Here is a 15,576-nt window from a genome sequence, read left to right as displayed (position 1 = left end):
TATCACAGCTGGCCACAGCAATGGGATCAGCACGGCTCTACAGCCTTATCAGTACCTTCTAGAGCCTCACTGACTCTCTTCCTATATGTCACGGAGTGATCCGCACTTGCAGTCATTTAATCTGACTGGACAGTGTGTGTGGGCTAGAAACAAGAATGAGCCCAGTACCAATCCCTGTGACACACTACATGTTATGTTCCCCCACTCTGAAGTTATTTTCATGCCAAAGACTGTCAATGTGACTCTGCTATCAGTTACGGAGGAAATGTACCATCCATATAAGAGGGATGCCATTAGTGCCATAACAATTTAGTATGCTATTTTTGAGCCACATATTCAAAGGCTTTGGCAAGGTCACACAATATACCAACATTTTCTTGATTAACTCTGTCAGCAGTTCATTTGTGAGATCTTTTATTGCTTTCTGTGTGGAAAATTCTTTGTGAAATCCAAACTGAGAGGTGGTTGACAAGTACTGATTAGGCAAATGAGTCAGTATTCTATCATAGGCCACTTCCTTGAATTCCTTTGAAAACCGGAAGAAATGTGCAGGTCTGCAATTAGAGGTGGATTGGAGATGGGCTTGTTACAGAATATTTAAGTCTGTCAGGGTTGATTGATTACAAAGGTAGCTTAGAGGTAATCTTATCCAGTCAAGACAGCACAAGATTTTAATGTTCTACCAGAAACATCATTACAGCTAGCAAAATTACTAACTTTTACTCACCTGATGAATTCCGTACTTTTTTTTAAGCTTGTGTCTGTTGGCGGTGCACCAAGTGTCTGGTCAAGTAAATCTAATGTGTCTATATTTGAGTGTTTATTGCTGTGTGTAGTGTTTGCAGTGACTGTGAGGAAGTAATGATTGAATCTAATGGCCAAGATTTGAATGTGCAACCATTTCTGCCAGAGCTATTTTCTGATGGCTTAATTTCATTTGGATTACTAGTGTTGTTTGTTTCTTGTTTTAGTAATGTTCCAAATAGGTTTAGTCTTACTCCTGGAATATTCCTTTTTTTTAGTGTAATACATGAACTTTTCTTTTTTTTTTTAATGACAGAGTGGAATATTCAACACTACATCCTAGCTGATGGTAATGGAGTTCCAAATCTTGACTACTGCTTGTTCTCTGAATTACATTCAGCTCCCTCTTCCAAGCACATGGTATTTTAATCCCAAGGGTTATCTATTGTTTATCCTTTCTTTTGCTCAATTTTGCCCTAACTTGTTTTAGGGAATATGGTTAAGAAAGAGTTAAGATTCCCTGTTTTATAAACAGCCTCTGAGCACAACAAGAAGAAACTGGAGATTCATGTAGGTCAGGCAAATTACAGCATGAATGTGAAGAATGTGTTGACAACAACACAAACTTCCATATCAAACAGCAGCACATTATTAAGTAGGAAATACTAACTTTTATTACTCTTATGTTTGTAGACAGTAAAAACAAAAATGTTGGAAGACTCTACCCAAAGTCATCTGTCGAGTAGTTAAGACAGGACGCAAACATTATTAATATTCGAAGCCCACAAAAAGCCTGAGAAAGGGACATCCATTTAGTTCACAATGCTGTACATGTTTAAGATATGACAAAAATGACAGCAGTGTGGGATGTAGTCAGTGTGCCAGTTTGTACAGCAGAGTGCAGTGCCCCACACGACACTGTACACGTCAGTGACAAAAGTAATGGGATACTTCCCAATATTGTGTCAGACCTCATTTTGCCTGACACGTTGCAGCAACTTGATGTAGTATGTACTTGACAAGTCGTTGGAAGTAGTGAGCCATGCTGCCTCTACAGCAGCCCATAATTGGGAAAGTGTTGCTAGTGCAGGATTTTGTGCATGAACTGACCTCTCAATTACGTTCCATAAATGTTTGACGGGATTCATGTTGGGTGATTTGGGTGGTCCAACCATTCGCTCAAAATGTCCAGAATGTTCTGACATAGTACATTGTCATCCATAAAAATTCCATCACCATTTGGGAACATGAAATCAGTCTCCAAGTAGCTGAACACAACAATTTCCAGACAATGATTGGTTCAGTTGGAATAGACGACCCAGTCCATTCTATGTAAATGCTGCCCACACCATTATTGAGCCACCCCCAGCTTGCACAGTATCTTGTTGACAACTTGGGTCCAAGGCTTTATGGAATCTGTGCTACACTCAAACCCTACTATCAGCTTTTACCAATTGAAATAGGACTCATTTAAACAGGCCACCAATTTCATCGTCTAGGGTCCAATCAACATGGTCATGAGCCCAGGAGAGGCATTGCACGCAATGACGTGCTGTTAGCAATGGCACTCGAACCAGTCATCTGTTGCCATAGCCCATTAACATGAAATTTTGCTGCACTGTCCTAACGGGTACATTTGTTGCATGCCCCACTCTGATTTCTGCTGTTACTTCATGTACTGTTTCTTGCCTGTTAGCACTGACAACTCTATGCAAAAACAATGCTCATCTCGGTTGTTATGCAAAGGCCGTCAGCCACTGAGTTATCCATGGCAAAGAGGTAATGCCAAACATTTGGCATTCTTGGCACTCTCTTGACACTGTGGCTCTCAGAGTACTGAATTCCCTACTGATTCCTGAAATCGAATGTCCCATGTGTCTAGCTCCAACTACCATTCTGCATTCAAAGTATTTTAATTCCCATTGTGCGAACATAATCACTTCGGAAATCTTCTCACATGAATCACTTGAGTACAAACGACAGTTCCACCAACACACTGCCTTTTTATACCTCGTGTACGCGATACTACTGCTATTTGTATATGTGCATATCACTATCCCATGACTTTAGTCAACTCAGTGTGTAGTGACTTCAGTATTCAGGTCATAATGAAGCTACCAACAGGTCATGCGGGGAATGTGCTAGACAAAAAGCCACTGACAGCACTAAGGCATAGTCCAACTTGAATTATTGGAAAGCATCTGAAGCCTACTACAAAGCATGTAAAGCTTACCAGAAAGCATGTGAAGCTTACCAGACAGCATGTGAAGCTTCCAGAAGCCAAACCTATGCAAATGATCTTGCTGCCTTATCATGCCCACATATGAGGTGTGATTAAAAAGTAACGGGAAGTTTTGTTTATCTTAAAGTATCTTTATTTATGCATCAACATAAACTGTTTCCCCCTTCAATGTAATCACCCTCAGATAAAACACACTCCTGTCAGTACCTTTTCCAATCTTGGAAGCACTTCTGGAACTCACTTTTGGTTATGGTGTTCAGCTTCTTCAGGGATTCTGATTTTATCTCACCAATAGTGGCAAAACAACATCCTTTCATGGTTCTTTTCAGCCTCAGGAGTGCAAAGAAGGTGCAGAGGGCCATGCCTGGTGAATACAGTGGCTGAGGCAACATGACTGGTTTGTTTTTTTGCTAAAAAATCATGAACAAACATTGATGTGAGCAGCAGCATATCAAGATGCAATTTCCACAAGTGATTTTACCACATTTTTGGTAATTTTCTTTGGATTGCTTCAAGTAAATGGCGCAGAACTTCCAGGTAGTATTCCTTACTGACTGTATGACCATAAGGCAAGAACTCGTAATGCACTATCCCACTGTAACTGAAGAAGATAGTGAGAAGGACCTTCACCTGTGATCGAATGTGTCAAACTTTTTTGATTTGGGCTCTTCAGGCAGTTCCGAAGTCATAATATACCCATGTTTTGTCATGTGTTATAACCTTATTTCGAAGTTCTGGATCATTGTCAACTTCATTCAGCAATTCCTGAGTGATGTGTACATGACATTGTTTTTGGTCAATATTCAACAATTTCAGAAAAAAAAACCTCTGCTGTTACATGTTTCATGCCCAAAACATCTGTTACACTTGTAACAGCTCTCAAACTTCTCCATATACTAAACAGCAACATGCTGGATTTAAATACAGAAACCAAGAGACTGGTCAATATTTGCGTTATACAACCAGTGCTTTTGCAACAAGACACTGCAGGAGGGGGTATATATATATATATAAAACAACTGTTATAAAACCTCCAGAGAGAGGCTTACAACAAAACATAGCATGAAAGGGGATACAAGATAGACAACCAGAAATGTGTAGGCAGTTAAACAATACACAGCAATACCGAACATGACACCTCCTCTTATCAGTACAGTGTCACAAATAACAAAGAATCCATAACCACCACAATATCATCAGCAGGAAACTCACTCAAATCTTCATATGCAAGCAGCAGCCTGCTTGAAAGGAATCGCGAAGCAGCAAATTATAACCTTTTCCACATATGAATCACTGTAGTCATTTCATCACTGTAAATCAGTAACTGTAGACAGTCTGCAACATCCATCTTGGTAATGGCAAACAGACCACTCAAACTCAGTTAGTGAAGTACAAGCTCCATTACATCCAATAAAGTGATATTATCAAAATGTCTTACCAAAAACCCATACTCTGTGCCATATGCAAAATATAGCTTAAGACAGGAGCACAGTTTTACCTTCCTGGTTAGAGCATAAGGTAGAGTTAGTTATTTACATGTTCCGTGGGTCATAATTGTGACCTCTTGATATGAAGTGGTTCAAGTCTGTTTTACAGTTATAGTGTACATATTCAGTAGAAAAAATGGCAACATGTTGTTCACTTACATTATTTCTTAAGTACATACAGTGTGTTGGCTTGGTAGCATTTATTACATTCAACTTAAAATTACAAGTAATACATCAAATGAAAGGGCAACTCAAACAGTTATTCTTTTAAGTGTCAATGTGAACACCATTCATCACACATCTAGTGATTGGCGAGTTCATCCCAAAACTCAATAGTGAATGGTGAGTTCTTCCCAAAAACTCAATCAGAGTAATTATTGCAACAATGCTGTTTCTAAGGTTGGGTAGATTAGCTGGTAGCAGAGGCACATACAGATGATTCTTTATGAAGCTCCAAAGGTAAAAACCGCATGGCATCATATTAAGTGTGAATGTAAAAGTCACGCAAAATAAGCTCTGTCACTTGATCCCTTGTGGCCAATCCAGCGGTTGGATACAATGTTTTTCAACAAACTGTGCACTGAGTTACGCCAGTGAGGCAGCGCACCATATTGCTCCAAGTTCTGTGGTTCAGCTTCTTCCAATTGAGGAAAGAGTCACAGTTCTAATGCAGTGACATAAGAAACACCAGCTACAGTTGCTTCACTGAAAAAGAAATGCAGTATGCTTTCCATTGGGAAGTGTAAAAAAGCAATTTACGGAAGCCTTATTGCAACTGTACCATCTCGTGAGGATTTGCTGATACCCAGAAGTGCACATTACATGTTTTCAGATTTCCACTTAGGTGAAATGTCGATTCATCACTGAAGACAACATGATTCAGAAAATCTTCATTGTTATGCAGAAATGTTTTGTTTGCAAGGTTGGCACAGAAACTGTAGTCTGTGGGCTTTAGAGCTTGGAACAACTGCAGTTAATAAGGATGTAGATGCAGTTTAAGCATCTACAGGGTGGCAAACGAAATGTGTTACAATTTTGTTTTTGAATATAAACTTTACTGTCAATACCATCTTTAAAGGAACATGTATTACAATGAAGAGCCGTCCATGGAGATTTGTTATAACTCAGCACATGCTCAATATGTCCACCATTTTGTTTCCTAACTTCCTTCAAACGAACACTGAAGTTATTGATTATCCTAGGGCACATATCTTCCATTATTTCACTGTAAGCTTGAAGAATAAGTATTCTCAGCTCCATTAAATCATGTGGACATTTCGGGAAAATTTTTTCCTTTAGGTACCCCCAAAGAAAAATGTCACATGGATTGAGGTCTGGACTACTGGGGGGCCAATTTTGTCCATCATTGATTGAAGCGACCTGGAAACCTGAGTGAAATGATCTGCATGTCGAAATGTTCATGTAAAAACTCCAACACAGTGTTTGCAGTATGTGGCCTTGCTCCATCTTGCATGAACCACTGCTTGTTGAAGGGCAAGGCAGTAGCAAGAAGCTGTGGAATGAAGCTATTGCAAAGCATGCTCAAATAACACTCGCTGTTCACATTTTCTTCAAAGAAAAAGGGTCCAATACGTCCGTGACTGGAAATTGCTGCCCACGCTGTAATCCTCGAAGCATAATGTTGTCGTTCATGAAGCACTTGTGGGTTTTCAGTGCCCCAAAAGTGTACATTTTGTTTGTTAACCACACTGTCTAAATGAAAATGTGCCTCGTCTGAAAACCAAATGTTGCTGAGAGTTTCTTCCCTATCCTCTGCCCACTGAGCAAACAGCAGTATCTGCTGTTTATGTTCTTTAGTGAGCTTCTGTGCACAGGTCGATCTTGTATGGGTACATATGGAGGTCACTTTTAAGAACACCTTGAACAGAGGGTCTGGATATTCCCAGTTGCACTGCTGCCTTTCTACACGATTTCCCGGGACTTCTCTGTACAGGAACTTGTACCGCTTCAATATTCTCCGGCAAACAAACAGGCTTCTACATCTACATTTATACTCCGCAAGCCACCCAACGGTGTGTGGCGGAGGGCACTGTACGTGCCACTGTCATTGCCTCCCTTCTCTGTCCCTGTCGCGTATGGTTCGCAGGAAGAATGACTGTCTGAAAGCCTCAGTGTGTGCCCTAATCTCTTTAATTTTAAATTCATGATCTCCTCGGGAGGTGTAAGTAGGGGGAAGCAATCTATTCGATACCTCATCCAGAAACGCACCCTCTCGAAACCTGGACAGCAAGCTACACCGCAATGCAGAGCGCCTCTCTTGCAGAGTCTGCCACTTGAGTTTGGTAAACATCTCTGTCACGGTTACCAAATAACCCTGTGACGAAACGCGCCGCTCTTCTTTGGATCTTCTCTATCTCCTCGGTCAAACCGATCTGGTATGGATCCCACACTGATGAGCAATACTCAAGTATAGGTCGAACGAGTGTTTTGTAAGCCACCTCCTTTGTTGATGGACTACATTTTCTAAGAACTGTCCCAATGAATATAAATCTGGTACCCCGCTTTACCAACAATTAATTTTATATGATCATTCCACTTGAAATCGTTCTGCACACATACTCCCAGATATTTTACAGAAGTAACTGCTACCAGTGTTTGTTCCACTCTCATATAATCATACAATAAAGGGTCCTTCTTTCTACGTATTCGCAATACATTACACTTGTTTATGTTAAGAGTCAGTTGCCACTCCCTACACCAAGTGTCTATCCGCTGCAGATCTTCCTGCATTTCGCTACAATTTTCTAATGCTGCAACTTCTCTGTATACTACAGAATCATCTGCCAAAATCCGCATGGAACTTCTGACACTATCTACTAGGTCATTTATATATATATTGTGAAAAGCAATGGTCCCATAACACTCCCCTGCGACACGCCAGAGGTTACTTTAACGTCTGTAGATGTCTCTCCATTGATAACAACATGCTGTGTTCTGTTTGCTAAAAGCTCTTCAATTCAGCCACACAGCTGGTCTGATATTCCGTAGGTTCTTACTTTGTTTATCAGGCGACAGTGCGGAACTGTATCGAACGCCTTCCGGAAGTCAAGGAAAATAGCATCTACCTGGGAGCCTGTATCTAATATTTTCTGGGTCTCATGAAAAAATAAAGCGAGTTGGGTCTCACACGATCACTGTTTCCGGAATACATGTTGATTCCTACAGAGTAGATTCTGAGTTTCCAAAAACGACATGATACGCGAGCAAAAAACATGTTCTAAAATTCTACAACAGATCGACGTCAGAGATACAGGTCTATAGTTTTGCGCATCTGCTTGACGCTTGACGACCCTTCTTGAAGACTGGGTCTACCTGTGCTCTTTTCCAAACCTTCCGTTCCTCTAGAGACTTGCGGTACACGACTGTTGGAAGGGGCAAGTTCTTTCGCGTACTCTGTGTAGAATCGAATTGGTATCCTGTTGGGTCCAGTGGACTTTCCTCTGTTGTGTGATTTCAGTTGCTTTTCTATTCCTTGGACACTTATTTCGATGTCAGCCATTTTCTCGGTCGTGCGACGATTTAGAGAAGGAACTGCAGAGCGGTCTTCCTCTGTGAAACAGCTTTGGAAAAAGGTGTTTAGTATTTCAGCTTCACGTGTGTCATCCTCTGTTTCTGGAGTGTCTGGATATGCTGTTTTGAGCCACTTACTGATTTGACGTAAGACCAGAACTTCCTAGGATTTTTTGTAAGTCGGTACATAGAATTTTACTTTCAAATTCACTGAACGCTTCATGCATAGCCCTCCTTACGCTAACTTTGACGTTGTTTAGCTTCTGTTTGTCTGAGAGGTTTTGGCTGCGTATACACTTGGAGTGTAGCTCTATTTGCTTTCGCAGTAGTTTCCTAACTTTGTCGTTGAATCACGGTGGGTTTTTGCCGTCCCTCACAGTTTTACTCGGCACGTACCTGTCTAAAACGCATTTTACGATTGCCTTGAACTTTTTCCATAAACACTCAACATTGTCAGTGTTGGAACAGAAATTTTCGTTTTGATCTGTTAGGTAGTCTGAAATCTGCCTTTTATTACTCTTGCTAAACAGATAAACCTTCCTCCCTTTTTTTATATTCCTATTAACTTCCATATTCAGGGATGCTGCAACGGCCATATGATCACCGATTCCCTGTTCTGCACTTACAGAGTCGATATGTTCGAGTCTGTTTGTTATCAGTAGGTCCAAGATGTTATCTCCACAAGTCGGCTCTCTGTTCAAATTGCTCAAGGTAATTTTCAGATAGTGCACTCAGTATAATGTCACTCGATGCTCTGTCCCTACCACCCGTCCTAAACATCTGAGTGTCCCAGTCTATATCTGATAAATTGAAATCTCCACCTAAGACTATAACATGCTGAGAAAATTTATGTGAAATGTATTCCAAATTTTCTCTCAGTTGTTCTGCCACTAATGCTGCTGAGTCGGGAGGTCGGTAAAAGGAGCCAACTATTAACCTAGCTCGGTTGTTGAGTGTAACCTCCACCCATAATAATTCACATGAACTATCCACTTCTACTTCACTACAGGATAAACTACTACTAACAGTGACAAACACGCCACCACCGGTTGCATGCAATCTATCCTTTCTAAACACCATCTGTGCCCTTGTAAAAATTTCTGCAGAATTTATCTCTGGCTTCAGCGAGCTTTCTGTACCTATAATGATTTCAGCTTCGGTGCTTTCTATCAGTGCTTGAAGTTCCGGTACTTCACCAAGGCAGCTTCGACAGTTTACAGTTACAATACCGATTGCTGTTTGGCCCCCGCATGTCCTGACTTTGCCCCGCACTCTTTGAGGCTGCTGCCCTTTCTGTACTTGCCCGAGGCCATCTAACCTAAAAAAACCGCCCAGTCCACTCCACACAACCCCTGCTACCCGTGTAGCCGCTTGCTGCGTGTAGTGGACTCCTGACCTATCCAGCAGAACCCGAAACCCCACCACCCTATGGCGCTAGTCCAGGAATCTGCAGCCCACACGGTCGCAGAACCGTCTCAGCCTCTGATTCAGACCCTCCACTCGGCTCTGTACCAAAGGTCCGCAGTCAGTCCTGTTGACGATGCTGCAAATGGTGAGCTCTGCTTTCATCACGCTAGCGAGACTGGCAGTCTTCACCAAATCAGATAGCCGCCGGAAGCCAGAGAGGATTTCCTGCGATCCATAGTGACACACATCATTGGTGCCGACATGAGCAACCACCTGCAGATGGGTGCACCCTGTATCCTTCATGGCATCTGGAAGGACCCTTTCCACATCTGGAATGACTCTCCCCCCGTATGCACACGGAGTGCACATTGGTTTTCTTCCCCTCTCTTGCTGCCATATCCCTAAGGGGGCCCATTACAAGTCTGGTGTTGGAGCTCCCAACTTCCAGTAAGGCCACCCTATGCGACCGCCCGGATCTTGCAGACTGAGCGGCAACCTCTGGAATAGGACAAGCAGCCATGACCGGCCAAAGATCAGTATCAGCCTGAGACAGGGCCTGAAACCGGTTCGTCAGACAAACTGGAGAGGCCTTTCGCTCAGACCTCCGGAATGTCTTTCGCCCCCTGCCACACCTTGAGACGACCTCTCACTCTACCACAAGCGAGGGATCAGCCTCAATGTGGGCAGTATCTCGGGCAGCCACAGTCGTAGTCCGATTGGGGGATGCGTCAGACAAGCTGGCTGTCCCCCCCCCCCCCCCCCCCCCCCCGTCCCATCTGGACCCCCACAGTGGTGCCCATTGGCAACAGCCTCAAGCTGTGTGACCGAAGCCAACACTGCCTGAAGCTGGGAGCGAAGGGATGCCAACTCGGCCTGCATCCGAACACAGCAGTTGCAGTCCCTATCTATGCTAAAAGCTGTTGTGCAAAGAACGTCTGAACTAATCTACAGAGAGCACAAACAATTCGACACAAAATTTAATCTGTTATTAAAATACAAGATTGCCTAGTAAATGCAGTAATGCTGCTACTTGCGCACTGCTGACACACTGCTCAGCGGCAGAAGGAGACTACGCGATTTTACACTATTCAGGTACTAAAACGCGATGCTACAAGTCTCAAATACTATAATACGCCCAAAATTTATTAAACAAACAATGCAAATACCAAAAACACGCAAAGAAATTAAGAATTAAACTATGTAACAAATAAGTGAGCTAAGAGTATACGACTTGCTGCTGCAGCTGCTTATCCAACGGTGGCAGGGAGCACACTTAGGCCGAGGTCACTTCACTTCCAATACTGTTCCTTCCTGTACAAATTTATTGTACAACCTGTGGATGGTCTTCTCGCAAGGGACCCATCGTGTGTTAAACTGTTGTTGAAAACACCTCGGAGTCACAACAAGGCTTTTCATTTCATGAAAAAGTAACACAGTTGCCGATTGTTGCTGTGTCGTCAGTCTTCCATTGTCAGCCACTGCTGCTTACTAGCGGAAGTATCATGAATTACACGTCATTTCGTAACTCATTTGTTTTTCCAAGCTCTGCTGGTACTGCTGTAGAGATCCCAGCGGGATATCTAATGTGCCTCGTAAATTGTGAAAGAAACAATTGGTAACACATTTCGTGCGCCACCCTGTACTTAAAAGTCTCCACTCAGACATTGTTGGAATTGCTAATTCATGAATAGCCTGTCAAACCAATTTCTTGGAGGTATGCATGAAAGACACTCACTTGTTTAATGCGTTCTTCAATCATTCTTGGTCATTTTATACTCTTCCCTTGCACAAGTATACAAACAATGTTTCCGTAGCTCTTTCATTTGATGTATTATTTATGATATTGCTCTTTCATTTGATGTATTATTAATGATATTAAGTTGAATGTAAAAAAACTGCAAAGCTTTAAAACCCGTATATTCATCGTTTTGAAACATCCTGCATATACTGAACAATGGAAGCTCCATGTTGGGATAACAGAGACGTTGGGAAAATATAGATTGCTAATACTGTAATGATGACTCATTAAGTTGCAGACAGGCACAATTAAAACACACTTACACATTTTATTTCGGCCACAAATCAGCGTTCCAATGAAGGCTGTGGCTGAAAGCTAATGTGCAACTGTCTTTTAACTTGTCATTTATACAGTAAGTAGCAATCTGTCTTTTTCTTACAGTGTTGTTCCTGTATATACTGGGTTATACTTAAATATGTTCAACAAACAAACATACACATGCATGTACATACACAAAATCACACTACAATGCTTTCAAAAATCCATCTATGGAGTAGGAGCAGTTGCGAACCAGATAATATTTCTATTTATGTTAGAAGTTAATTTTAGTATCCATTAAATTCTTTACATCACTCAGTAGGTGGTCAAAGATTTTTGTGGCTGAGTACCTCTTCCTTTATGTACCACACTAAGCAACCTTTATGAATATTATTGTTGTTTTTAAACTATGATCGATTGCCGACAACAAATTTGATAGGGGAGTAAATGTGCTGTGAGGCTGTTTTCAGTAAAGAGCTGTCCGCAAGAGATTCTAGAGTGCATATAAAACATTACTTCTATTACACGCTTCTTTGCTACGAACAGTTATCCTCAATGATGTGTTATCCTAGAACACGACACCATAAGACATTAGTGAATGAAAATAGAAAAATTTACATTTTCATTTTCAAAATCTGAGACAGGGTGGCACAGACAAAGTAGCCCATGTAAGTGTATATAAAATAGAAAGAAACTTCCGCATGGGAAAAATATATTAAAAACAAAGATTCCAAGACTTACCAAGCGGGAAAGCGCCGGTAGACAGGCACAATAAAATAACACACAAACACAAAATTTCGAGCTTTCGCAACCGGCAGCTGCTTCGTCAGGAAAGAGGAAAGGGAAAGGAAAGATGAAAGGATGTGGGTTTTAAGGGAGAGGGTAAGTAGTCATTCCAATCCCGGGAGCGGAAAGACTTACCTTAGGGGGAGAAAAGGATAGCTATATACTATCGCGCGCTAGCGCGCGCGCGCGCGCACACACACACACACACACACACACACACACACACACACACACACATATCCATCCATACATACACAGACACAAGCAGACATATGTCTAAGGTAAGTCTTAAAACCCACATCCTTTCGTCTTTCCCTCTCCTTCCTGAAGAAGCAACCATCGGTTGCGAAAGCTAGTAATTCTGTGTGTGTGTTTGTGTGTTTTGTTCATGTGCCTGTCTGCCGGCGCTTTCCCGCTTGGTAAGTCTTGGAATCTTTGTTTTTAATATATTTTTCCCACGGGGAAGTTTCTTTCTATTTTTTATATATATATATAGGCCTCAATCCCCGCTAATTTCAAGTTGCCGCCACTCATACCTCACCTGTCATTCAACATCATCTTTGCCTCCGCACTTCCGCCTCGACTGACATCTCTACCCAAACTCTTTGCCTTTAAATATGTCTGCTTGTGTCTGTGTATGTATGTATGGATATGTGTGTGTGTGTGTGTGTGTGTGTGTGTGTGTGTGTGTACGCGCGCACGATTATATACCTATCCTTTTTTCCCCCTAAGGTAAGTCTTTCCGCTCCCGGGATTGGAATGACTCCTTACCCTCTCCCTTAAAACCCACATCCTTTCATCTTTCCTTCCCCTTCCCTCTTTCCTCACGAAGCAGCCACTGGTTGCGAAAGCTCGAATTTTTGTGTGTGTGTTTGTGTGTGTGTTTTTTAATTGTGTCTCTCTACCGGCACTTTCCCGCTTGGTAAGTCTTGGAATCTTTGTTTTTAATATATTTTTCCCATGTGGAAGTTTCTTTATATAAAATATTTAAAGGCAAAGAGTTTGGGCAGAGATGTTAGTCGCGGCGGTAGTGCAGAGGCAAAGATGATGTTGAATGACAGGTGAGGTATGAGTGGCGGCAACTTGAAATTAGCAAAGATTGAGGCCTGGTGGATAACGAGAAGAGAGGATATATTGAAGGCCAAGTTCCCATCTCTGGAGTTCGGATAGGTTGGTGTTGGTGGGAAGTATCCAGATAACCCGGTAGGTGTAACACTGTGCCAAGATGTGCTGGCCGTGCACCAAGGCACGTTTAGCCACAGGGTGATCCTCATTACCAACAAACACTGTCTGCCTGTGTCCATTCATGCGAATGGACAGTTTGTTGCACAATACCCAAACTTACACTAAGAGTAACTAACTGCACACTTAGCAGTACATGAGCGCTTCCTTAAAACAGTAATCTAATTACTTTTGTTATCAGTAAATGAGGATGCATTTTATCAATTGAAACACACACACACACACACACACACACACACACACACACACACACAATTTCAAGATAAAATAAATACCCCCATTTTTCTCTGTGGATTCTCCTTTTGAATCTGGTGCCCAAAGAAGAGCTGCTTCCTGTGCTTTTCCTTTAAACTTCTCTTCAACAGAGTTTTGTCTTCGTGCTTTCATGTGTGCTTGTCTAAGCAGCTGAAAATATGGTACAATGCAATTAAATTTATGTAAATATGTTTATCACTGTCGACAGTCATCTCAAAAAGAGTTTTGCAAGAGGAAATCAGTTTCAAATAGAGCATAAAATGTTTTAATTTCCAAAGTAATGATAAACACAAGACAGTAATTTTCACATGAATAATTGTCTCAACATATACAAACATTATCAATCAGTAATAATAACCAATTTTTTCATGTTACTGTAATACTTATTAAAGTCTACTATTTTTAGCATAATAGCTCTCTTCAAGGCTATCTGTGATTTTTATTTGCATTTTTATCAGTGTCATCAGTCTCTTACCACAGTACAAAGGTGAAACACAGATACAAATTTACACAGTACCATTTTCTTTTATGCCTGAAGTACAGAAATTAAATCTGGCAAATAACTTACATCTAGATGCTGATGAACTTGTGATTTCAGATGCTCAGCCAAAGAATTCTTTGTAAGTATTTCTGTACATCCCACATCATGGAAGGTACACTGAACTTCTTCCCTTTTCTGCAAGAACAATAGATAGAAATAAATTAAGTATCTACCAAAACAGACATTCACACAAAAGTAGGAAAATAACATCAAACAGGTTTGATTTACTGTGATGCTCTTAAGGTGAAACTTAATATAACTTGTATTGTTGAACTATTCATTACAGTGTACAGTGATGTCAATATCTATTGCAAGCTGCCACCAATTAAGTTTCAGGTTTGCCAAAAATATATGTAAGCTAATGGATGGACGTATCACTAATTATTTGGACACCCATCATTTCATAAATGAACATCAGAGAAATGAAGTTAGTATCATTGAAAATGCTGCAGTTTTGAGGTAAAATCACGTTGGCATTTCAATCACCAAACATGGTTCAAATGGCTCTGAGCACTATGCGACTTTACTTCTGAGGTCATCAGTCACCTAGAACTTAGAACTAATTAAACCTAACTAACCTAAGGTCATCACACACATCCACGCCCGAGGCAGTATTCAAACCTGCGACCATAGCGGTTACTCGGTTCCAGACTGTAGCGCCTAGAACTGCACGGCCACTCCGGCCGCCATTTCAATCACCCTCAGCCACTATGCATTATAAGGTTATTGCACACTTGCACACTATGACACGACCCACTCGTTAAAACTCTTTACGAGTGTGTTGTACATTATCTTCAGTCTTACACACATAGGGATCCACAAGAACATTACTGTATTTCTTTCACGTCAAGTGGAAGTTTGAGACAATATTGTGGGCAAAAATTGTTCCTCTGTTCAGGAGCATTATTATAACAAAGCCGAAACAGTATGAATACTTGTTTAAAAACATATCATGGAATGTGGTGTTTGTGTTATTGAATGAAATTTAAAAACAACTTTAATAACCTGGTATTAAATCTTCTCTTGGTATCTACAACAACTTTCATTTCAGTCAGATTTAGATTTACAGAATGACATTTACATTCTGCAGGAATCTTCTTCAGCAGATGAAAACTGTGTGCTGGGCTAGGGACTAACCTAGAACCTAGCCTTTCATATGGAATGCTCTTACTTTCACAGCTTCACAGAAGTCCCCCTGCATACCTAGAAGAAAGGGTACCATGGAGCACTGCCTCGTTTTTACAATGTTACGGGCATGAGATCTGTCATTGTGGTGCAGTTTGAG

General features: G+C 41.3%; 1 protein-coding gene across 1 annotated transcript in view; it reads right to left on the bottom strand.

Annotated features, from left to right (window-relative positions):
* LOC126356189 (TNF receptor-associated factor 6-B) overlaps window positions 1-15,576 on the bottom strand; it is a 66,571-nt gene that overhangs the window by 8,842 nt on the left and 42,153 nt on the right. The window contains exons 5-6 of the mRNA XM_050006971.1: window positions 14,319-14,426; window positions 13,773-13,900 (exon numbers count right to left, since the gene is read on the bottom strand). Of these exons, the coding sequence (XP_049862928.1) occupies window positions 13,773-13,900; window positions 14,319-14,426 (236 nt within the window). The remainder of the gene's footprint in view (window positions 1-13,772; window positions 13,901-14,318; window positions 14,427-15,576) is intronic.

This window comes from Schistocerca gregaria, chromosome 3 (assembly GCF_023897955.1).
Source record: "Schistocerca gregaria isolate iqSchGreg1 chromosome 3, iqSchGreg1.2, whole genome shotgun sequence".
In the NCBI taxonomy this organism is placed as follows: domain Eukaryota; kingdom Metazoa; phylum Arthropoda; class Insecta; order Orthoptera; family Acrididae; genus Schistocerca; species Schistocerca gregaria.
Note: the sequence above shows the minus strand (reverse complement) of the source record. Positions and strands in the feature narration are given on the sequence as shown.